This window comes from Quercus suber, unplaced genomic scaffold, assembly GCF_002906115.3.
Source record: "Quercus suber isolate HL8 unplaced genomic scaffold, Cork oak 2.0 scaffold_142, whole genome shotgun sequence".
Classification (NCBI taxonomy): domain Eukaryota; kingdom Viridiplantae; phylum Streptophyta; class Magnoliopsida; order Fagales; family Fagaceae; genus Quercus; species Quercus suber.
This window is the reverse complement of record NW_027069603.1, coordinates 440,810-466,617: the sequence shown is the minus strand read 5'-3', so window position 1 is coordinate 466,617 and position 25,808 is coordinate 440,810. Positions and strand designations below refer to the sequence as shown.

Genomic DNA, 25,808 nt, shown 5'->3' with positions numbered 1-25,808 from the left:
TAAGAGAGTGTGAATAAGAAAAGAAAAAATAAAGGAAGATGAAGAGAAATAAGAATAATAATATTTATGTAGAGGGTAGTGGAGAGATGAAAAGAGGAATAATAATATTTATGTAGAGGGTAGTGGGGAGATGAAAAGGCAAGGATGAAGAAAGGTTGAAAAAAATGCAAATATTAAAATAAAATAAAAAGTAAATGTTAAAAACAATTATAGGAAAATTGAAAAGAAAAAGATAATGAGATGGACGCTGATGTGGCTCAACTGGAGCGTAACAACAATAAATGCTACGCTTCAGCTTTTAGTAATATATAGATAAGGCTATGTGAATCAGCCTGAAATACATTTGCAATTTCTGGTGGTACATTTTCCATCCAGACTTGTAATGAAGAAAAATAAAGTGCCCGCCTCGCAATCGAGTAAGCTACAGTATTACAATGCCTCTTCACATGAGAAAAAGAAATAATGGAGAACAAAGAGGCTAAGAACCGTATATCTTTTATAATATGACCAAACTATGCAAGGCTGTGAGAGTTTGTCTTCAGAGCATTCATGAGGATCAGCGAATCACCTTCCAGCACCCCTTTGTTGAGACCTATTTCCAGCGCCAACTCCATTGCCCGCCGAGTTGCCAAAGCTTCAACCTCTATTGCTGTACTAGGCAGTGGTATTCTTTGTGCCAAAGAGGCCATCACCTGCCCCATGCTATCTCGAATCACCACTCCAATTCCGGCCTGGTTTTTCGCCATAAAAAGTGCCCCATCAAAATTTATCTTGTACTGTTGGTGCGTTGGGGGCTACCATTGTGATTGAGTTCATCCCATAGGTGCCGTAGTTGCTGAATTATGTAGCAAAAAATCTTGCAATCTGGTTCAAGCTTGCTGCACCAGATTAATGAGATATTCACCGCCTTTCCCGTCTCATAACTCATTTCTTCTCTTCCACACTACCCAAACAACCATAGCAAACAAATTCGGTTCCCTGTTTTCAACCAAAATGCATCCCACAAGATCAACAAAGCTCGTCATTTGCCGCAAACTTTGCTAGTTCCAGACCTATACTGAGCGCCAAACTCCTTCCAATTTCGGTAAAGAAAAAGAGCGTGGAGTGTGTCCTCAGGCAGCAACTTACACTGATCACAACAGGCATCATTTAGCACCTTTCTTGTAACCAAATTTCACTTGGTGGGAAGTGACTTTTTTGCAGCGTGCTAGACCACATTTTGCACCTTACTTGGCACGTTGAGTCCCCATATTCCTTTCCATAGTGGCTTAAGAATCAATGGATCGGATTAACCCGGTTGTTGATTCTGAAACTCCAATTGCAGAAACTTATACCTGGACTTGACTATGTATGCTCCATTCGCACTATGAGGCCAAATTAATTCATTGGGTTGTTCAGTAAGGCAGAGGGAAATGCTTTTCACCATCACTGCCTCAAAATCCATCAAAGTTTCATCAATTAATTCATCCTTCCAGCATCTTTGCTCTTCATCAATCAAGCTCTGAACCTTTGCTTCAGCCCAACCATCCAACCGTGGAGATAAAACAAGTGCTGAATTTTTCTGTGGCAGCCACCTATCCCCCCAAATTTGAACTGACCTCCCATCTCCAATTCTCCAAATAGCTCCCCATTTAATCACATCTCTCCCCTTTATTATACTTTTCCAAGCGTAGGATGCCGAGCTAGGACAAGTGGCCTCCATAATTGAGCCAGTTGGAAAAAAATCTCGCTTTAAAAACCCGGTAAAACAGTAAGGACTTATCATGTAGAAGTCTCCACGTTTGTTTAGCAAGCAATGCATCATTAAAACGGGACAAATCCTTGAACCCCATTCCTCCTTGCTTCTTTGTCTTACATAATTCTTCCCATCTCACCCAATGCACCTTTCGACTCTCTCCTCGTTGCCCCCAAAAAAATCTTTGAATAAGAGCCTCTATGTCATGGCAAAGAGTAACCGGTAGCTTGAAGCATGACATAGTGTAGGTAGGTAACGCTTGAGCCACTACTTTAATTAGAATTTCTCTCCCCGCTTGTGACAGAAGCTTGCCTACCTAACCTAGAAGCTTTTTCCAGACTCTTTGCTTAATATTATCAAAGCTCTCCTTCTTTTTTTGCCCAATGAAGCTTGGCAGCCCCAAATACTTCTCGTATTGTTTAACCACGGGTACTCCAAGGGTTGCTTGAATGGATTCCTGCATTTGAGGGGAAGTGGACTTACTAAAAAATAGAGTAGTTTTGTCTCTATTTATTTGTTACCCCGAAGCTTGCTCATAAGTGGCTAGAATCTCCAATAGCTTCTCACACTCATTAATTTTGGCCCTGCAAAAGAGAAGGCTGTCATCTGCAAAAAGAAGATGTGTTAGCTTTGGTGCACTTCTACAAATAGAAACTCCCCTTATATCTCCATTCTCCTCTGCTTTTCTCAACAAACCATGGAAACCTTTCGTACATAATAAAAATAAGTAAGGAGGCAGAGGATTCCCTTGGCGCAACCCCCTTGAGGGTGTGATTTGGCCACGTGGCTCTCCATTAATCAGTACAGAGTAAGTAGCCTTTAAAATACATTGCATCATTAGATTTACCCAAGTGTCACCAAAACCCATCTTCTTCATCAATTTCTCCATATACACTCATTCCACCCTATCATACGCCTTACTCATGTCTAATTTCAGAGCCATGTACCCCGTCTTCCCTGAACTATGATTTCTCATGTAATGGAGGGTTTCAAAAGCCACCATAATATTGTCTGAAATTAGTCTATCCTTTACAAAAGCACTTTGTTGTTCTGATACTAAGTGTGGAATGATTTTCTTTAGCTTGTTAGCCAGCACTTTTGAAAAAATTCTGTACAAAACATTGCTGAGACTAATGGGGTGATATTGTGAGATATATTCAAGGCCATGAACTTTAGAAGAAATAAATGAATGACACTGTAAGGTTGAAATTTATTAACCATCTTGTTGGCTTTATTTTATGCCAATTTGCTTGTAATTTAAGTAATTAGTAACCTTGTATTTAGGTGGGATTATTGTAAGGGTAGTATGTGAGAAGATGTGAAGAAAAGCTCAAGCATGTGCAAGAAGTCAGAGATTCGCAGCTAACTTGCGACTGGCAAGCCGCCAACTACAGGCACGTGAGATGCACACATGGGGAGCTAAAGGGTCGCGCCAGCTGTTGCACTACAGGACAAAAGTTTCAGGCTGGCTAGGCTGTTATCTCGCGGCTTGAATTCACGACTCAGACCAGTTGCGAGGCTAAGCCGCTAATCAGCCCTGTTTGGCAAAAACTGACTCTTTGTATTCCAAACACACACCACTATATATAGACCCTTATACCCACTAAATTGTGAGAGCTTCCAAAGAGAATTTTGTGAGAAAAACCCTAGAGAAAAACAAGGTTGCCTCATCCCCAATCTTTACCTTAGAGACTTTACAAATTCCTCTTCTCTCTTCCTCTCCATTCTTACATTCTTGAGAGGCCTTTAGTCAAATCCTTATTTCACCACACCCACGTTTGTGAGAAGGTTCATTTGGTGCTAAGGGAAGCAGTTTGGAAGGAATCAATATACATTGGTTGATGCTATGGTATAGTAGCAGAATCCGGGAAGTTAAAGAAGAAAAATGTTCGGCATAACCTCGTTGGAGCAAGAAGCTTGGAGGGCTTAGGTAGTTGGGTAGATTAGACTTGGAGGGTCTTCTACTGTTCATGTATTCCAACTACATTCTTTAGTGGATTATTTACCGCTTAGAGGGCGGTGGAGAGGTTTTACGCCGAGGACTTCGATTTCCTCTTCGATAACACATCGTGTGTTGTCCGTGTGTTTACATCTTCCTTCTCTTTATCTTTGCTTTATATTTACTGTTGTGGATGTGTTTATATTTGGCTTAGATTGTTTATCAATTCTGTTATAAGCTTGTTATCATGTTCCGTACATTAATTGTTTGATATAAAGCTTGAATTGGTATTTTTATGATTTGGAGTCTAAACGTTCAAGGGTGTTTTATACACATTTTGAAATTTTAATTGGTATCAGAGCGGGTACACTTGTTGTGGTTTTAATACCTAAGTGTGGTCCTTGACCCCTTGTTGAGATGGATAGATCTCAATCTCTTAATGTTCCACCATTTTTTAATGGTAACAATTATGCCTTCTGGAAAGTTAGAATGAGGGCATTTCTATGCTCTATTGATGACACCGTGTGGCATGCGGCTGAATTAGGTTGGACTAGGCCGGAGGCTGCTAAATCTACTTGGGATAAGGCAGCTCTTGCGGCAACCAATGCTAACAGTAAAGCTTTAAATGCTATATTCTGTGGTGTGTCTCCAGATGAATTCCACAGGATATCTCACATGACAGTGGCCAAGGAAGCTTGGGAGATTTTGGAGACAACTTATGAGGGGACTAAGAAGGTGAAGGACACAAAGCTCCAAATGCTTACCACCAAGTTTGAAGAGCTCAAGATGGGTGAAGATGAATTATTTAATTCATTCTATGGGAAGCTCAACGAAATTGTCATTGCTAAGCTCAATCTTGGTGAGAAGATTGAAGATACTAAGGTGGTGAGAAAAATCTTGAGGTCTTTGCCTGAAAGCTTTAGAGCAAAAGTCACAGCCATAGAAGAGAGTAAAGACCTGGATGAGATCAAAATTCAGGAGCTGATTGGGTCTTTCCAAACATATGAAGTGGGAATGCCTTCCCACAAGATGAGTAAATTGCTTGCTCTCAAAACCATCACCAAAAGAATGGATGATCCTTCCGAAGAAGATGGAGTGGAGAAGGAAGTAGCGTATCTTGCGAAGAACTTCCGCAAATTTATGAAGATGAAAAACAGTGGGAAACCATTCAACAGAGGGAAGTTTCCATCCTCAAGAGGTGATAGGAAAGACTTGAAGAAAAGTGAAGGGAAGGATTCTCAATTTCCTGCGGACATTGTGTGTTTCGAGTGTAATGGACATGGACACTTCAAAAAGGAATGTCCTAATTATTTGAAGTCAAAAGGAAAGTACCTTGAGTGATACTGATTCATCAAATTTTGACTCTGAAGAGAGCTGTGACAGAGAAGGAAACTACTCTGCATTTATGACCATTGCACATGTGGAATCCTCAGATGATTTGGGTTCACTTGTGAAGGAACTTGGCGAATATTCTGTTGAGGAGTCTATTGAGATTGTTGAAGAATCATAGGCTGAAGAAGAAGAAGATACATCTAGTCTTCAGAAGAATTACGCCTTACTTCTTGAAAAATTAGGTGAATATACAAAGGTAGCAAAGGCGGTTGTGAAGAAGATGAAGAGAGCCGAGGAAGATTACAAAAGCCTGCTGGTCAGATAGAAGGAGGCAAAATGTGAAATTGAGACATTAAATGGTGAGCTATTAGAAGCTTATACCAAAGTAAGATTTCTTGAACAAGAAGTGGTGCAAGCATAAACCAAGATAGATAGGGTCTCCTCCAGAAAGTTAGATGATGTTATTTCATCTCAAAAACATGCCTCCAACAAGTCCGGATTGGGATATACCGAAGGAAGTAGCTCATCAGCAAATGTCACCAAAGAAGTGAAGGTTGTAAAGGCCAAAGAGACGGTTGTGGATAAGCCTATTCCTGAGAAAGTTAAGACCGAGAGGAAAAAGAATGTGAATGATCAATGGGTGGTTGTGGTTAACAAGTCCTGCAATCAATCAGAAGCTAGATTTGGAGCTAGAGGAAGATCACTTCCAAGATCACAGTAGGGTCCTAGAGCGGATTATGTTTGTCACTATTGTGGATTGCATGGACATGCCAGACCCAACTGTCAAAAGCTGAGAGCAGACAACAATGCAAGTGCACCTCGGTCACAAGGAAGAAGAAATGACATGAGGTTTTGGGGTGGTGAGCAACCAAGAAGTCAAAACCGTGATTCAGGAATGATGGACGTGATGAAGATGATCGGTGCCTTCACAAATTTCCTAGAAAGCTTCACTCGAAGGTTTGATAGTCTTAATTCTCGTACCCAATCCGTTAAGGATATCACCCCAAACGCACATGACGTGTGGGTGACGAAGGGTACTCATGCATAAGCATTACAATATGTCCATGCATCAATACTTCCCATGTTTGTGAATATGCTTGGTTGTGTGCTTCTTGCCAGTATTTAGGTTGTTATTTTTTGTGTGTGTTTGTCTTTGGTTCAAATGTTTTTACATTTTTTTTTTGTTATGTTTTTTATCAATCTTTTACTACTTTTGTGTCAATAATCCAAAAACACATAAAAAGTAGAAAATCCAAAAAGTTTGATCGACTTTGTTAAGTTTTGTCTCAAAGCATGTTTTGCCTTGTACCTTTGTACTAATGGCTTTGTGCATTTAACGAGCTTAGCTTGTCTCTCATGCACTCATACAATTGTGGAAAGAAATTCTGAAATTTATGTGACTGTTGTAAGTAGATCTTCAACCTTGTCGTGAATAATTAGTGAATGGTTTTGTTGATCTTGAGACATGCATAGACTCATGCCTATATATCTTTCCACTTTTTATTTTTATGCTTAAAAGAGTTCTCTAAATGTAAATCTCCAAATGAAAAGAGATATAGAGCTGCAAAAGCCTGTCGCACATACTAGTATTCGACTAGGAAAAAGGAAAAGCGACCAAAATAAAATATATGATGCCCAAAAGACTCATGCTCTACTTCCTCTTTTTGAAACTCCATTGTCAACTCATTATTCATCTCCTCTATCACAACCTGTGGGAATTGTGCCAAAATCTCCTCGAAGTTCTCTAGGTTTTGGGAAGTGAAAAGAGCCTGGTAAAACTCCACCACAATATCCTCTACACGGCTAGGAGTAGTACACCACTGACCTGTATTGTCATACAACCCCTTGATGTAGTTCTTCCTTCTTTGTTGTGAGGCTTTGCTATGAAAGAACCTCGTATTTCTATCCCCATCTTTCAGTTACTGCACCTTAGCCCATTGCCTCCACATTTTTGCCTCTTTGTCAAGGAGTTCATTTATCTCTTTCTCCAATTTTTTCATCAGAGTCACCGAACCCCCAATGCATGTTACTCTTTCGGCTTGAGCTAATTTCTTTCTTTTTTGCCAACTTGAGAAGCAGCTTTTTTTTTTCTATAACTCCAGCTGACCCCCAGTAGGATGGACACTCCTCTTCGAACCCACTGCATCTTCCATGATAACATCAATACCTGAACTATGTCTCACTTGTCGTTTCCAAGTACCTGAAGTTACTGTGTGAGTGTTTGAGGTATCAAGTATAGCAGAAAGTGGGACACGGTTGCTGCCTAATGGAGTTGCACATGCTTGAGAGGCTCTTATGAAGATTTCATTAAGTGTCATTGACTCCAGGAAGTTTTCCTTACCCATTAAAAAGTTTGAAATAGGCTGAATCTCTGTTGCTGTGTCAAATTTCCTTAAATCCCTATTTATCTCCTCTAATTTCTCCTCAAATAGCTCAGCATATATTCCCCCTCTAATCTTTGTTCCGTAACTTCCTTATTGACCTCAGGTTCCACATGTGTATGCTTATGGAAAGGCATTGATTCCCACTGATTTGTTTCCTGAGAATCAGGGGAATTAATTCCTTCCCAATTTAGCATCTCATCCCCACGGGCCGATCTGATTATCTCTGCCACCGGACCACTATGTCGGAGCATAACTGGTGGTTTTTCAGCCTATTTTAGGGTGTTTTGTTTTGTTTTGTTCTTTGGATCTTTGTATTAATATTTTTGGGACGGTTCTGAAGTACTTCTAAAATTTGAGGGAGCCCTAAATAAATTTTAAGAGATTAACAAACAAGCTGTAATCTTTTTTTTTTTTTTCCTCAAAATCCTAAGGAGGCCAGAGGGTGTATTTGCAGCATATTTACAGATATTATCATATTAAAGGATTTTATCAATGATGTTAATGGAAAATTTGAAAACCCATTGGGGGCCATGGCCCCCCAATCCCCCTTAGCTCTACCTCTGATAGGATGCACACGTGTATAGCGCTTGACAACGAAAAAAAAGCGTCGTAATTGTAGAGCCTTTTTTTTTTTTTTTTTTTTAATGGAATTACCAAATGTGTTTTGGTTTGTTAATAGATTATTTTAATACAAAAAACTATTTAGAAAGTGATTTTTTTTTTTCATAAAAAAGTTTTTTCCCACTCTGTTTCTCTCAAATCAAAAGAACAAAACAAACCCACCAACCCTCAAAGTGAATTTGATTCAAAATCAAAGCATTGGAATTTTAGAGATAAAGCAAAAGGGTATTAGCCAATTTGATTGTTGTTGATTTGAACTAGGTATTTGTTGCTTTGTTTTGTAAACGTTTTGACTTTTCAGGGGATTGGGTCGGTTCAGTTTGGGTTTGTACCTAACCCGGAACTGACCCGCCTGAATCGGGTGGGAAAAAAAGTCACCCACCGCCGACCTACTGAAGAATTGGGTTGGGCGGTTCAGACCATTAATGGGTGGCAGGCGGGTCGATCGAATTCAAGATGGTGATTAAACGTGTGGAAAAAACACAAATTTGGTGAAAATCTCATTGAATTCTTTTAGATTTCGCTAGATCTAGCGAAAATCTCATCGGATTAAATGAGATTTTGCCAGATTCGGCGAAAATCTCATCAGATTCGATGAGATTTTGCTAGATCTAGTCAAAATCTCACCGGATGTATGGGAAATAGTGCCGGAATTTGAAAAACTATCATCGGAATCTGGTTTTTTTCTCTGGATTCTGGAAAATTTTGGCCGGAATCTAGAAATTTTGGCCGGGATCTGGAAATTTTGGCTGGAATCTGGAAATCTTTTGATCGGTTTGGTTTATTTAGGTTTAGGGGAGAAAAACCGAAACCAGACCCGCCAGAATCGGTTTTTGGTGATGAAGAATCGTCGGAATAGTCGGGTCGGCCAGTTTTAGGTTGGTTCTTTGGGTTGGTCAGGTTATCGGATGAATCTGGACAATCCTAGGATCAAGAAAGACTGTATTTTTCTTTCTCCCTACAGAGGCTGGACACACACACTTGTTAATATATATATATATATATACAGTTAAAAAATTATTAATTATTTATATAATTTAAATAAATAATAATTAAATTATTTATGATGTTGCTAGTTTGACCACCGTCGAACCCCAGTCCAACAAAAAAACCAGTAATTAGCTCATTGACCGGTTCTTTCACCGTACGGGTTTTTAATGCCATGATTAAATGACTTGCATTCTTGAACAAAATCCGAAAGAGAAAGAAAGAAATAAATAAAATCTCTTGAGTGTTGAACGTGGCAGATGGATACTATCGAAGGAATGACAAGGAGAGGAACCTTATCCAGATTTCAAAGGTTTGACTGGCCGTTATGACCTGAAAACCCCGCCCTCTGTTTTTCCACCTGCCATTTACAAAGTTTCAAGTTTCCACACCTAGTATTAAACAATGACGTTATATAAAACCCTAAACAAAGTACAATCACTGTGCCTCTTTTTCAGTAACATATTCTAACGCTTTTGAACCTATCTGTCTGTATCTGTAAACTCTTAAACCAAAAACCCTTCAGTAATGGCTGAGGTAGTTTTGGGATATGGAGGAGCTGAGAAGAAGGTGATGGTGGCTATTGATGAGAGTGAGTACAGTTACTATGCGCTCACTTGGGTACTTGATAATCTCAAAGAATCTTTAAACAAGTCCCCTCTTGTCATCTTCATGGCTCAGCTTCCTACCAAAAATGCTTACACCTTTGCTGCCTCTCTTGGCTCTGCTCGTATGTACTGTCCTGTTTCACCCAGTTAAGTACTAATAATTTCTTTGCTTCTTAATTTTGTGTTCTTTGGTGTTTATTGGAGTATATATGGCGAATTTTGGGCTTTAGAGTTTGGGAAATTATTGATTTTGTATTTCTATTTCTCTTCAAAAAGTTTGTATTTATGGAGGGGGAAAAAATTAGAGATGGGTGTTTTACTCTTGTTTTTCTTTTATCCCCCAAAGCGTCGCTAAGTCATGATGGTTATAGTTCTATGCTTATACTTGTTTAAAATCTAGTGTGTAAATTGTGATATGGAAGTGGGTTTGTGATTTAAATTAACTTGCCAAGCATAGAAAGTTTAATGAGCTTTTGGTGGGAATGCAACACAAACACCACAAAATAATGGCTAAAGTGTAAGCTACACTCTTAAAGATTGGGGGTCTTTTGATTTTATATTCTGAAATTTCAAAATTTGGATTCTACTTATTGAAGTTATATTCCATTTACACTTCTGCGTGTAAAATTCAAAATTTAAAATTTTTGGGTGTAATCCATAAATACCCCTAACTTTAGGGATGTAGTTTGCACTTTAGCCCAAAATAAATTACTATATAAAGAATCTATAGACATGTGACACTAGAACACACGCACAAGTTCTGCACTTGGCACTTTAATTAGTGGTACATGTTGAGTTTATTTTATTGAAATAAGATAAGATGAGATTTACTGGATTATAATGAATTAATCTTATTTATGTTATGATTTCATAAATGTGCCAAATAAATTGAAAAGTTATGATGTTTCAATAAATCTCTTCATTGTTTGTCTATAAATAAAGGGCCTGAAACAGATTCAATTTAATTTTTGTTTTTTCTCTCATTACTCTAGTCAAATACATCATTTTGTAAGAAATTATCTTTAGAAGAAACTTCAGAATTGTTGTCTGCTGGTCACTTTGCTATCATGGAGGTGAATTGCATGTAACCTGGCATTAAACTCTTTCAAGCAGGGCAATTATCACCTTAAGGACGATGTTCTATACACAACTCAAATACACATTAATTTCTTATTATTATTTCATACTCATTTTCTTCAAAAGTGCGGTTTAATAAGTAGGAAATAAGTAAGAACATTCATGGCGTTATTATGCTTTATTTTTTATTCAATTAGACAGGGGAGTATAGCTTCGTATTTTAGAATCAGAGCATGCACTTCATACTTGAAGGGGTTTATTTAGAGCCCTTCTGTTCCAGATGACTAATGGTGGTTAAGAAGTGGGGGAAAGTTTGTTTTCTCCTCATTTTGAGAACTATTTTGTAAAAACTGCATTCTTCACCGTGTCCTTCTTTCTATTTTTCTTCTTTTTTCCCATATTTTAATAGTTACAATGATGAGTATAAACTTTATTTGAGACATTGGAGTTTCTATTGACAAGTTTTGCATGTTTGTCCATGACAGCTCAAGAGTTTAATAACTCCGTCAAAGAAAATCAGAACAAGCTCACATTGGCTCTTCTGGAGAAAGCTAAGGAAATATGTGCTAGTCGAGGGGTATGTCCACTATTTTTCATTCCTTTTTTTTTAACAAAATTTTATATTATTAGCAGTAGCAACTCAATTATTATTCAATCCATTATGGTTTACTTCATAATTTAACAGCTAATGGTACTTGATAGTGTTGTATGGACATATCAATGTACTCATCTAAGACTTATAGAGATGGATCATTAATGGTACCGTACAAGGCCTTGCTTAATTAATTGAAAACATCATATTACTTAATTCCTAAATGAAATAAGGATGATTCATTTAAATGTATGGAGCTCTAAACACTCCTTTGGAGTCTTTGAGTGGGTGGTTATTCTTTTAAAATCATCTGCAGCATAAACAAGTAAATTGGTAATAGTGCCCTATTAATTTGTATGATTAGTTATTCCATTCTTTCTTTTCTTCCTTTGAAAGGTATTGCTATGGCCAGCAAGAAATTTCCTATTCCATATGAGCAAATCTTAATGTACATTATTATTAATTTTTTTATGAATTACATCTGTTTTTTAAAACAATATTTGTGAAGCGACATCACTGATATGCAAGATAAAGGGGGAGACGAATTGGGAGGGGGGAGGGGGGATGATGTCGTGTTTTTGGTGTAACTTACATAGGAAAAAGGTAAAGATAAATGTGCATGTTGATGGGTTTATAACTAATTATTTCTAACAAATTTCTCGTTTATGTTATTGTTTGCACAACAATTTAGCAGTAAAGATGAGCAAAAATGATAATGAAAACTACAGACTGAAAGGCTGTAAAAAAAATTCAGAAATATACTAGATACTAATTATCCGCAATGCGTTGTGTCAAATGATTACATGGTAACACAACTCCTACAGTACAAGTCTGACCTTTAAGGCTATCTGCAAGAATCGAAACCCTTTCATGCCTTGTACCTCAATAAATCATTGCTTTGTCCTTTGCTTCTTTTTGAAATACTACCTCATATAATCTCGTTGGAGATATCAATTTTCATTTTCTCTGTGAAAAGTGATATTGGCTCTCTGTGTACTGTTTATTAAACTATCCCCCGTTTTCCTCCCATAGACTCTCACTCATTTACACTCACAATTTTTTGAGTCTCCAAAATGTGATAATATTTCTTCCTTTTTTATTTTTTATTTTTTATTTTAAATTGTCGTTCTTTTGAGTTTCAACATCCTTGTCTCAGCTCTGTTGTCAACGGTGCTTCCATAAAGGTTGAAGGAAGATCACAAGGGGTAAAAATGAAAAAAAAAAAAAAAAGTTTAGTTTGGTTTGATGATCTTGTATACTATGTAAAATATTGAGCTGCTGTAGGCTTTTGGATTTTTGTGGTTGCCTCTTCAAAATTAAGGGTAAAACTATCTACCAACTACTTGTCATAGACCTTACAGAAGTAGGAAGCCTTAAACACTAGATACAACCTTTTTACTATTTCTAAGCACAGTGGTGAGTTTCTCATCTTAATCAGTCAGGCCATTTGTACAAAGGAAAAATGGCCTACAGAGAGAAAGGTAAGCTTCTAACTACTCATGTAGAACCTTTCAATAGCACGAACATCACAAAAAGTAATCTTCTTTGACCAGTGGGGCAATCTAATAGTTGAGAATGATCTTGTGGATACATCAATTTGACAAGTGAGTGGTAAGATGAAGCTTTAGTAAATATTCTGAACTAAAAATAAAATGAAAGGATGATTATCAGCACAAGGTACTGGGAACAACACTGAATTGTTTCTGCAAAATCTCTTTAAATTGCTTCAAAAAAGTAATGACCCATTTCTTTGTGTGAAAGTTCTTGCACGTTTACATGCAGGCTACAATTCTATTTTAAACATAGTGAAAACTTCTAATATGGCTATATATTCTTGATGTATTTCTTATGTTTGTAATTTAAATATGACCTTGAATGAGCATCAATGGCAAAGATTAGAAGGCTTTGTGTAATGAAGGGTTGATAGTGTAAGTTTCCTAATGGGCTAGTGCTAACTAGTCTCTTAAGAGCCTTAATATAAAGTTTCTGCCACGTAATATCAAAGAAATTCGGACTTCTTTAGTCTTGAACCCTTAAACTCATCCTTTGAAGTTTCAACCTTTCTTTTTTCTATTCTCTATTGTTTTGTTGTTGGATCTTTCCTCTTAATGCCTATTGTTGTAATTACCAGATAGAAAGTTAATACTTTTTTGCTACATCAATTATATCTAAGTTTCTTTTCACTGCATCAATGAGAATGTTTCAATCATCACAAGTTTGAAAAGATGAAGAGAACGTCTTAAATGATAGTTGTATGGAGAGCACATATACAGTGCAATTTTTGTGCCATATGTTCTGTACTCATCTTTTTCTTAGCATAGGACCATCTATTTCACCCCTCTTTGGTCAAGAGATGACTATAAGCCTTAAACAACTTAATTTTTTGCTGCCTAACCGGCTCATCAAAATAAATTTGTTCAAATGATAATGAATACCTGCATTCAAAAAGTATACTTGTTTATACTCTTAAAATGATACTCAAGGTTGAGAGCTTACAAGATAGGATATAGATGTATACAAATGCACATACTTCCTCCTTTGGAGCATACAAGTGTAAGATTGGGGTTTGTTCATATTATTTTTGTAGGTAAATGCTGAAACACTTACAGAGGTAGGAGATCCTCAAACGGCTATATGTAATGCAGTTGAAAAGTTGAACATCAATTTGCTTATTCTAGGAGAGCGCGGTCTTGGAAAAATCAAAAGGTTTGTTTCCATTTAATCCTTTTTATGCAACATTGATGTGATTATTGATAGAATCAGCATTCATACAGACAAATGAAATCATAAATTTGCAACTTCACTTTCATGTATCTAATTTGAACTACATGTTATGTTATTGATGGATGGTAAGATTTCAATGTTAAGATCATGTCAACACATTTAGATGTTTTAAATTTTTTACTAGTAAAAAGTTTTGTTTACGGAACAGCTGAACTTGAAGTTTATAAAGCTAGCTGCCAAGATGCAATATTTTGCCATTTCACTTAATTAGCAGTAAATAGGACACATAACTCTTTTCCGCATTGTACTAACATTAAAGAGCATACATATGTGTTGTAGTTAGTTGAACTGGTAAAGTTTCTTATCATTGAATATGGGAATTGGGATCAAATTCTGTCTACATCAAAAAGAAACCCATTGGTGTCTTGGCCTTATAGTAAAGAAAAATCGTTATGGAGTAGATGCCAAATCTTACAACATCTATCAAAAAGAAAAGTAAAGAGGATATATATACATTCTTTCCGTGGATGCTCCAATCCTAAGTCCTATGTCTTTTAACCATGATTTCATGATCAACCACGAGAAGCAACAATAATACTTTATTTGATTTTTATTTTTATTTTTGATAATTTGATAATTGTGAAAGCTTTTGCGGAAGTAATATAAAACAAAATTTATGTTTTCATCTAAAGATCGTTGTACCACACAACCATAGATTGTAAAAAGAACAAAATTGTGTACCTTTCTTAGCAACCCAAGCTTATTGCCTTTTAAGGTATTCACGTCTCTCTCTTTATTTGTTTTTGAGTTTTCAGAAGACTGCAGTATCACTTAGTAGTTCTGATGGCCAACCACTGATATGATATTTTGAAATCTTTTATTTATTTATTTAAGACTTCTAAAACCCAAGAGAGAGATTGGATGTGGGATCCTTAGGGATCCCAATCTTCAGCTATAGGATTAAGCAATAACTTTTTTGATGTTATTGACTTATCTTGAAACTCTTTCAAAATTATTCCTTATTTTTCTCAACCATATCAAGAAAATATTTGAACTTCTACACATTGTGATTGACCCCTGAAGTTTAGAGAATTACAAATGAGGTCCCATTACTTACAATTTTATATCTATGTATTTCCATCATACTATATTCCCACAAGCCACTAGGACTGGATTGATATCACTATCATGTCTCTAGCTTATGTAACTCTTAATTTCTTGATTTTATAATTTCTATTGGACTCCAAAATATTTTTGAAAAACTCTTTAAATATATATATATATATATACACACAATATTATATATATGAAAAACATTTTTGAAAAATGTCACCAGTTGGTTTTGTTTTGAGTCCAACTTTAAAATGAAAATCAACTGAATATACTATCTTCTTTAGAGACTGGTGGATTCATTGTTGAGCAGTTATATATTTTACTTATTACACACATAACCCAACGTGTCTATATATAGCCTTTAAAATTGGCATCACTAGTTGACACTGTCAAAGTTATGTGCATAATAAATAAATAAACACAAACCCCTCATGTTTGAGGACAATAGAAAAATTGTGATAAAACAACATTTTAATTAATGGTGATCACTCCATAAAGTGTCATTGATCGGATCCAATTCAGTGTATGTACTTGTTATATTACACCCACTTGTCTGCTTAAAGTCACTACCACAATGATGGAGTAAATCATCCTATCATATAGCAGCACAACAAGTGTAGGCTTCAATGGTAATATTCAATTAATATTCACAGCCTAGAACAATTTAATAATCTATGAAAAATCATTACTCCCTGTCTTTGGTTCCTTAACCATTAACATGATTTTTCTATAGAGGTGACATCACATGCCACATTTAAACAATGAAATATACCTATAAAAATTATGAATGTGAAAATAAAATTTTATTATCAAATAAAAATGCATAGGGTTGTTTTTGAGGGCACATAATTCTAACAAATTGGGGGTGGGGAAAATATTAACTTTGTATTGTCTTTGTTGGAAACACCAAGAGGTGATAACCAATTGAGTTACAAGGCTTTTGGCAAATAATTTATTTGACTTGCACATGCAAGTTCATTAATTTTCAGTTTTATATTTTGGAAACGATTGTTGGTTTACCAATCCACATGTCTGAAAATTCATTCTTTACTCTTCTTAATTCCACTTCTTATACAAAATTTACAAATGACTCAGGGGTTATTGCCCCACTGCATTCTATAATGTATGAAATCAGTTTGGCAATTTAAGAATATGCTTATCATGATACTTTACATCCTATGGCAAAGAAGGTCTTCCAATTATTGAATACTAATACACCATGGTGTTGATACAGAGCTATTCTGGGGAGCGTGAGCAACTATTGTGTTCAGAATGCAAAGTGCCCTGTCCTTGTTGTGAAGAAACCTTAGTTACAGGGCATTCTACATGGTCAATTCATGACAAAGTTTGTTTAGATGTTGGTTAATACAATTTACAATGTAAAATGACTTTATAATCAGAATGTTTTATGATGTGTTGAATGTGTTTAAACTCACATATAGACTCTAATGTTCTACTAAACGTAATGAATCACAAGAATGAAAAGCGATCTATTTGAAATAATTTGATATTTTCTGTGGAACAATAGAATCATTTGCATAGAAGAATACTGTGGAGCAATATCAGAAAGCGGCCTTTAATTTAATCAATTGATATAATTTGAGTAGCAATGTGGAACACTAATTTCACAAAGAAAAAGAGTGCTAGATTACTAGAAGTATCATGTTTTATACATTCAAAAGCAATGACTAGAACCATGTATTTTATTGATACTGATCAACATGTATGGTCTAAAGCTTCAGCATACACTATAGAAGAAATAAGTACTATCACTTAAAGTAATGGTTGAGAATGGCTGCCAACCGAACTCCAGCTTGAGCCAACCGCTTATTGACTACCGGTAACCGGGAGAGAAAATATTCATCTGCAAACAGTTTTCGTATTATTTCTCTATAGCAAGAAGAAATGAACATGCAGAACTGGGAAACTTGTAAGAATCTACTCTTTACCTTCTAAAACTGAACCTTCAGTCGCATCTTTGTATGCCCAGTCACAGGCTGCTTCAATGCTTTCAGAGGCATATCTGAGAAAAATAACCAACTTCATCTATCCTTAAATTTCAATAAAGTGTATTATGATACCCTTATCAAGAAATGCTTCATATATGATCTTGCAATGATCAACGACTAAAGTTGCATAACTAGTAAAACAAGTCATATACACATTAACAATGTCGCTTTTGTTCAATAAGTTGAGACAGACGAGAAAAGAAAGGATAGGAAACAATGTGTCCATCTGTGCAGAGATTTAAGTGAATATAATTTAAGCGAGAAACGATATCTTTTATAAAAAAAAAAAAAACCTGCCTTTTTAAGGGAAAAAGGAGACATCTTTTTATTGGTAAAATAGTGAAAAAATATGACATTTTTGAAGATAGGCAATAAGTTAAAAAAAAAAAAAAAAAAAAAAAAAAAAAAAAAAAAAAAAAAAAAAAAAAAAAAAAAAAAAAAAAAAGAAAAAAAAAAAAAAAAGAAAGAAAGAAGTATAATATATTGGCTAACTAATACTTAATTCAAAGTACCTTATGACAATGAAATGGAACTTCCTAAAAAATTCTAGGTTAATAAATTGTGGTTGAGAAACATACACGTCTGCACATGTTGTATCAGTATAACTGCAGCTCTCCCAGCCCTTAACTTGATCGGCCCAGCCAGTCTGTAGTTTGAAATATATTTACAGAACAAAATTGATACACATTATGGGAAGTAAACCGAGTACTAAGCCTAATCCAGTCACTAAGAAAGTGTCAAATAAGCTACCGTAATATTTTTTTGAATTGCATCAGTCTGGTCTGCCAAATTTGAACTATAGAACCTTTCTTGTGCTGTCTCTATAATGTTGTCATCCCATATCTGTATGAATAAAGATGAGTTTACAAATCATAAATATAGGCAGCTTTTTTGTATAAGCTATGGTCAGTTGACAACTACACTCACATGGTGAAGATTTTGCTTCCTTGTGTACCAGTGAACTTCAATTGTATTGCCTCCCTTGTCTGAAGCAAAACCGCAGTGTAGAGGCTGCATTAAACAACTACTATCGTTAATAACGCAAACATCCAGACATGCTATGTATATTCAGATCATCTTTAATGCGACTCGTACCTGATGAATATCACCCAAAAAATGAGAGAAAAACAGGAGTGCTTCAGTAAGGTTTTCTGATAGTTACAATTAATTGCATTAGAAACACGATTTGGTCAGTAAGTTAGCATAAATGGGCATAACATCCATAAGAGAAGAACTTCTACGGAAAAAAAAAACCAATAAAGAGGTTGTACTAAATATTATAGTTTTTGGTTCAAGAATTTACATGAATTCTTACCTTTGCTGCTGGAATCTATCAACTGGCTGGTGTAATTTTGAATTGCTCCTGCAACACACCTCCCTTCCCTTCCATTTTCATCCTTGCAATCCCCTGAACATTAAAAGTACTGTTTAGAATGACATGATGTCAGCCTACACGGCATGGTTTATACTTTATCCTATCATCACCAACGTGTGGCTTAAGAAGTCATTTGGATGTTAAGTGCGTTATATTTTCCTATAGAAATTGATTAGAAATAATTATGAAGCTATTTTTGATAAATTATCGATTATTCCAAAATATTAAATTGTTAGTGGGCCTCAACATGTGGGATATGGGTGGAAGTTTCAAAGTTTTAAACCGAAGGTAGAGTAGAGACAAGATTCGAACTTAAAACCAAGTACCATGATAAATATTACTGATTATTCTAAAAATTTAATAAGCTATTAAAAAATGAGAAATTTAATCATTATCTAACACTCTGCGCATAAAGATTCTGTCTTATATATGTACCACCAAGAGAGAGATAAGACTCACTCGAGAACTTGTAATTGCAAACATCAGGGGTATTTATAAAGTGAAGAGGTCTTGACCAGGGATAATGAAACTTGATCTGATCTGCCCATATACACAAACTCCCTAAGTCATTCTGTGCAGATTTTGGAAGCAGTTCTTCCACTATCTCAGCAGCTCCTTTGTTCAAGCGAGACTGTTTATATTACCACAGAAAACAAATAAACATGGTATAAATATTTCTGATCACACAGACAATACATTGAGATTAAGAAAGAAATTATTAAGCACCTGAGCAATGCTACAAACTATGTAATGCCCATCATGTCCCCAAGCATCAATGACTGGGAAGAGAAGCACCAGTGATACAATAGCCACTATCTGGAGTTTGCAGTATTCCATCTTCCTGCACTGCAAAATTACAACAACTTGATGTCAAATATAGCACTAGAGAACTCAGAAAGGAAACTAGAGCTCAGGATTGGTTAGTGTGAACTGTATGAATAATCCTTTTTATGGAATAATACATGTCTTTTTCAGAAATAAATCATTTTAATGATTGTCTTGCCGAAGGATGAATATACATTTGTCTTTTAGCTTTCGACCATGACATATACTGATTAAAGTATTAAAGTAGGAAGCAAAAGTAAATGCTAGAAATCAATCTGTTCACATTTATAGTTTTGATATTTTGAGTAAAGTGACATCTATTGTAGTAACGGTAACGTGTTTATATGGGACATTAGACATGCTACAATGCATGACTTGCTGGTACGTGCCTGGAAAGGAAAGGAATTGAAAAAAAATCAGCAATGAAGGATAATGCGGGGTGGGCTTTTTGTGACTATAACGTTACTTTTGACTCCAAAAATGGCACAATCTAAAGAATATATCGTAAAGATTCTGCACAATAATATAGAATGACTATAATTTCTAAATTTTGCATTTAGTGGGTCTATGAGATTTGACATAATGTCAAATATTCCAGAATAAAATCGATCTTAAAATTTGATATTGTGAAATGGCAATGACTCTAAACATACTAAATAGAAAATGAAATCTTAAGTTAACCAATTAAGTACATATGAGGAAGGTCAAAAGATGCCCACTTTTAAAAATCATGAAAGGTGTTGATTTAATGGCCATTAGGCTTACTCCCAAGTGGTTTGGTGGACACCAAGTCCTACATTTGCTTCCCGCGATAAGATCATTGGAGAAACACCAGTTTTGTTCTCATCTCATTGATAAACAAAAAAACCAACAACACCCTAAACAGGGCTCTCACTTTTGGAGCTGGAGGTCAGTGGCCCTAAAGTAAAATAAACATATAAATAAAATCCAATTCCTAAAATTCTTTACTAGTATAACAGTTCTCTAACGTCATATAAGTGGAAAAATTATACATAAGATTAATCTCTCTTTCATGAGGATTTCTTACCAAAGTTGCAATGATTTTCTTCACCTTTTCTCTTTATTTTTCTTATTTAACTTCATATGCTCTTAAAAGACCTCCAAAACGTTTTATATTGATGCTTGGCAAGCATCAACCATCAAGTACGTGTATTATAATTCTCAAAAAAAGTATGTGTATTGTATGTCAAATATATGTAACGTATACAAAGAATTGATCATTACATTATGTATGATGTGAAAATATAATTATTATTACGTCAATGCTTTTCTTTACGTTAACGATTGGATTTTTTTCTCACATTTTCTCCACTATTGGAGGTGCTTTAATTTATTTATTTATTAGCTTAGATTTCCTCCTAAAGACTTTATAATTACAACAATTTTTTTTTTGGCAAACATCAAGTACGTGACTTACATAAACCAAGAATAAGTCATTACATTATTTTTTATATGAAAATATATATATATATATATAACATTATGTCAATGCTTTTCTTCACTTTGTGAACTATTTTGTCATGCATTTTCTCAGTTTTGGGTGTATTTTCTTTTTCATTAGCTTAAAAACTAAAAACCCACCAAATAGTTATATATATATATATATATTATTTTTTTTTTGAGGGGACAAATAGTTTTATATTGACATGAGCTAAGATCGTATTTGGGAAGTATCATATTCTTCTATTACACAAGAAATATAGTTAGCATAAAAGATAAATGAGTCATTAAAATATATTAGCCATACCTATATGATACTAAAAATATTTATGTAAACGGTAGATTCCAGTTAGCTCAACTGGTAAAGTCTCTAATGGTTGAATAAAAAATTTGAGATTCAATCTCTGCCTACACCAAAAACTGATTGGTGTCTTGGCTTGATGATAAAGAGATATCATTAGGTGTGGACGCTATAGGTTGAATATCTTTCAATTTTTTTTTTTTTTTTACATAAATGCATAAGACACACATAATTGTTTGTTATGATAAATGACTAAATTTGTCTAGTCTATTAAAAAAAACTCTCTAGATAATTTGTTAGGTTCTAAATATTTAGGATTAAATGATTAGATTCTTAATTTATGTATATTGTCAAACTGAGAACAAAAATATGTTTAGATTAGGTGTTAGACATTGCTCAAGATTGTTTAAGTCAAGATTCGAGAGCTATCAAGCTGCGAAAAGAAGAAGCAAGCTACTGTGAAGCTCAATAGATTGAATGATAGGTTCGACCAACCGAAAGTCATATTTTGCAGATTTTAAATCAGGCCCAAGCTCGCAAAAACGTCTAGGGTTTTAGTCCAACACTACTAGGTATAAAAAGAAAACTCTAATTATGTTGTAGAAGCCCTTGGAAGACTTGTGAGTTACTCCTTTGAGATTTGTGAGGTTTTTGTACATTCTAACTCAACAAGTGTCTACTACAACAAGATCTACAATTAAGAACTAGTGAAAACAAGTTGGTGCATAAAGATTTACTACTGATGGTGATTTGAAACTTTTGAGTTAGATCTCAAAGTCACAAACGTGGGAGTTTGTCTTCAACAAATTCAAGATAGAAGAGTTCGTGGAGTTGGAGCTGCACGTGGTCATGTTAGTAAGTTTTATAAGAGGTAGCTTTAGATTTAGGGTTTAAATCTATTGTAAACTTCCATTCTATTATAGTGGATTTGTTTATCTTGAGGATAGTTAGGTTAAATCCTTCTCAAGTTTTTTACTTTGATATGGTTGGTTTTATTGGTTTTCCTAGGTCATTATATTACTATCTTCTTTACTTTTTTGCACTAAGTAATACGATTGCATGTGTTTAACCTTGATTTCATAATTAGCCTAAGTAACTACTTGGCTAATTCATTAGGTTTAAACTAATTTGTTTAAAAGGGGTCTTAAAAAAACAAACATAATTAATGAGTTGCAATTCATATATATATATATATAAAAGATATCTATCAGTTTAAAATTAAATAAACAATGATGTAGAACAGATTGTATGTTCTTTCTGAACTCCCACACGCTCCTGAAATCATCGCATAAGGCAAAAAGGCACTAGTAGAAATCATGGGCCTCGGGGTTGGAATTGCATGAAATTTGGCAGGCTGAAGCGAAACGGCCTTCTGAGCAATAGTCGTCGCTTTGCCATGAGGTACCTCTTGAAATTGGGGAATTCCTCCTTTTAGGCCTCAAAAACTGCAATTTTGTCATTTATAGTAATTTGTATTTCCTTAATAACTTTTTGCTCAACAATTTGAATAAGGTCTCGCTTATTTTGGGACGACCCTTAAGGTCAGTAGTTTATGATTTTGCATTTAACTCAATTTTTTCATTTTTGGTAAATTTTGGTATTTTGTCACCTAATCGCGTAATTAGTGCGAATTAGGGTTTCAGGCCTTTCCTAATAGTCCTAGGGTTTTTATTTTCTTAGTATTTATATGTTTTATAGCCATTAGAGGCAAATCAGATTATTATCAATAAAATACAGACGTTTTTTCAATTTTCTTCTTTGGTGGATTCCAGTTTTATCATCTTGTAGATTCAAGGAACCCCTCATGGATTTGAAGTTTTACTACCTAGGAACTAACAGTTTAGTTTTTATCTATCAAAGAGAGTATCGTGTGTGCTTTCTTTTGACTTCCGCGACACCAAACAATTACATTAAATTTATGTTAATTTGAAATAATCAATGATAGCCTATACTTATTGATCAAAGCAAATAAAAATGAATCCAAATTAAAGTGTCAAAAGTAAAGTATTATTTTTAACAGTTGTGTTTGACAAAAATAAAAACAATAGGTTATATTGGAAATAATTTTTCGTAGCTATTCAGTTTAATTTATGGAACATGAGAGTCATAGTTTTCTAAATACTGATGTTGGAAATTTAGAAGAGAGAAAAGTAAGTCTCATACGTGCTTTAAAGTTAATCCTAGTTGGAGTTGTTTAACATTGAATTTATGATTAATTATCTACCACAACTAAAAAGTATATGGTTATCACTCACATTACATCTATGCGCATTGGGTGTTGTAAAAGATGGTTTTAAGTTTTCTCTAACATGGAACCTCGTTGTAATGGGAAGCTTTTGGCAAAGAAATTTTTTTAACATGTTAAACGATTGGGCAAATTTTAGACATTTCATCTTGTACTCGGTTAATAAACTTTAGTCCCCGATCTCGATGATGAGCTTGACATGTCTACAAATGGTAATTGAAGTTATTTTGATAGTTTGGAAGTAATCACAACTCAAAAGTGCTCAAATCGCTTTGAAAACGATGTTGAAAAATGACATTTTCTCACTGTTTTGACTGTAACTTTTGATCCACAAAGTATTTTGGAGTGAGTTTTATTTCATTGGAAAGTAGACATCCTGAGCTTCAATTTGAATACATATTTTTACCTAATTTGGACTTATATTGAGTGAGTTATGACTGTTTGAAGTATGACCAACCTAGAAGTCAAAATTAAGGTCTTTGGGGATGCATGTGTACGCATGCACGTACATGCATGCGCATGTTGCATTCTAGAACTCCCAAACTTCAATTTTAGGGGCCAAAAATATCATTCTTTGATGTGGGTTGGCCCCTAGACCATTGGAAGCGTCCAAAGACATCTAAAAGGCCCTGAAAACCCTAGTTTAAACATCTAAATACAACCTTATGTCTCCAAAATAAAATCCTAGCTAGAAAGAATGCCTCTTTGCTTTCTAAACCTTATTATCTCTCAAAAAACCTAGGGCAGCAGCTACCTCATTTTTTAAAAGAATTCAAAACCTTTTTCCAGCACAAAAAGGGCAGAAACATATTCTTAATAGGATTTCTCAAAACCTTTCATTTTTGAGTTGTGATTACTAATGAACTATTCAAATTTTTTATTCTCTTGATTATCATTCGATCTTGTTGTGTAGGCACTGTGGGGCCAGTTAAAATATCAACCAAGTTGTGTTCCATAAGAAAGGTGAATCTCCCTTCATGGCTTTCCCTTGATTTGGATTTTTTATAACTTGTGTTATTGTGTCTCGTCATGTTTTGATTAAAGAGTTGAATGATTGGATATATTGATGAACATGTTTTGATGTGTTAAATGTTACTCTTGTTTGTTGTTAGATCCAATGCATGTTTAGGAATAGTTTGTATTTTGATTTCTTTCATTTTGTTTATCTTTGATATCTTTGTTGCTAGTTTAGGTTGTTTAGTTGTGTATTAGAAGTATGCTAGGTTTTGTTAAATTGTTAATTTGTTTGTTGCTTTAAAACTATGTTTCTGGGTGTGTATGCGTGTGCATGCTCTATGCATGTGTACGCATATAGTTGGGATGCGCATGCATATTTGTGCCCAAAAATGTAGATTTAGGGTGCTTGCTATTTTGTTTGTTTTGGTTAGTTTTAATCACATATTTAGGTCATGCTGAGTCTAGTTTTCACATGTTTAGGTCTGGGATTGGTAGAATAACATGTTTCACATGCTTTGATTGTTGAATTGATAATTAGGGTTTATGCTTTGATGAACCACAGGAACATTCATGAGAACTTGAACATGCATTGATGCATAGGTACTATGGTGCAGTGAGGTAAGTGAAGGTATGTCATGCATATGAATATGAACCAGCATCTTCGAATATGATGATTGGTCTCCTTAATTGATGAATAGCATGATGCTAGGTTTGAACGATTCAAAATGCTTGATTAAATGCCTTGTTGATGCTACTGCCTTCGGTATGCTGGCTTCCCTTGGATATATTTTGCCAGATGAATGGTAGGGTTTTTATGCTATGGATGAGTGTGGGACATTTGTCATGTTTTGCATGTTAGTGTGTGTGAGTTTAGAATAACATTTTAGAGGACCCTTGATTGGATTAGGATTTGGAACACAATGAGTGGAGGTTGACCTATGCGTCAAGTGGGGTTGGGTGCTTAACACCTTCCTATCCTCATATCTAAACTTCTGACATGTGCATTAGTTAAGATCAGTCCTTCCACAAGGGTGCTATATTTATGATTCCTATACCTAATCTACATGGTGTCTCAATTTCTTCTTTGCTCCAATCCACTTGGCTGAGGCATACTCCCCTTGTTGCACCCATAGTGGCGACTTTGCTAAGGATAGAGAGTTTGACTCCAATGTGTTCCGTCTCCTAATCTTAACAAAAGGCTTTTCTAATACTTTTTTCACAAACCTCACTTGGTTCTTTTTGTTCCTTTCACCCCACTTGGTGATGAGTGGGAAGATGAGTATGTTCCATTCGGACCAAAGTCTTCCAGAGTTCATCCCACAACTCACAATCTTTGCCATTACTTATAATGGGTTTTGAGTACATTAACGGTTTGCCACCAATCCACTATGGTCCCTTTAGGCTCATGGTTGGAATCATGGTCCACCTAATTGTGAGTGACCTATTGATCCTATCCCTTTAGCATTAAAGGCCTTACCCACACATAGTGTAACCCTAGATCCAATTCATAAGGAAGCCCAAGT

The 25,808-nt window shown here is 35.2% G+C and overlaps 2 protein-coding genes across 2 annotated transcripts; one reads left to right on the top strand and one right to left on the bottom strand.

Moving 5' to 3' along the window:
* Nucleotides 1-9,407: 9,407 nt before the first annotated feature.
* On the top strand, nucleotides 9,408-16,615 carry LOC111992531 (uncharacterized). Its single transcript, XM_024024408.2, has 4 exons — nucleotides 9,408-9,752; nucleotides 11,169-11,260; nucleotides 13,863-13,981; nucleotides 16,347-16,615. Exons 1-4 carry the CDS (start codon nucleotides 9,527-9,529, stop codon nucleotides 16,420-16,422), a joined length of 513 nt encoding a protein of 170 aa, XP_023880176.1. The 5' UTR covers nucleotides 9,408-9,526; the 3' UTR covers nucleotides 16,423-16,615.
* Nucleotides 16,616-16,664: 49 nt separating this feature from the next.
* On the bottom strand, nucleotides 16,665-19,441 carry LOC111992530 (endonuclease 2). Its single transcript, XM_024024406.2, has 9 exons — nucleotides 19,223-19,441; nucleotides 18,956-19,127; nucleotides 18,437-18,529; nucleotides 18,217-18,272; nucleotides 18,049-18,132; nucleotides 17,872-17,964; nucleotides 17,700-17,767; nucleotides 17,062-17,135; nucleotides 16,665-16,976 (listed from the first exon to the last, which is right to left on the bottom strand). Exons 1-9 carry the CDS (start codon nucleotides 19,331-19,333, stop codon nucleotides 16,882-16,884), a joined length of 846 nt encoding a protein of 281 aa, XP_023880174.1. The 5' UTR covers nucleotides 19,334-19,441; the 3' UTR covers nucleotides 16,665-16,881.
* Between the last annotated feature and the right edge of the window lie 6,367 nt (nucleotides 19,442-25,808).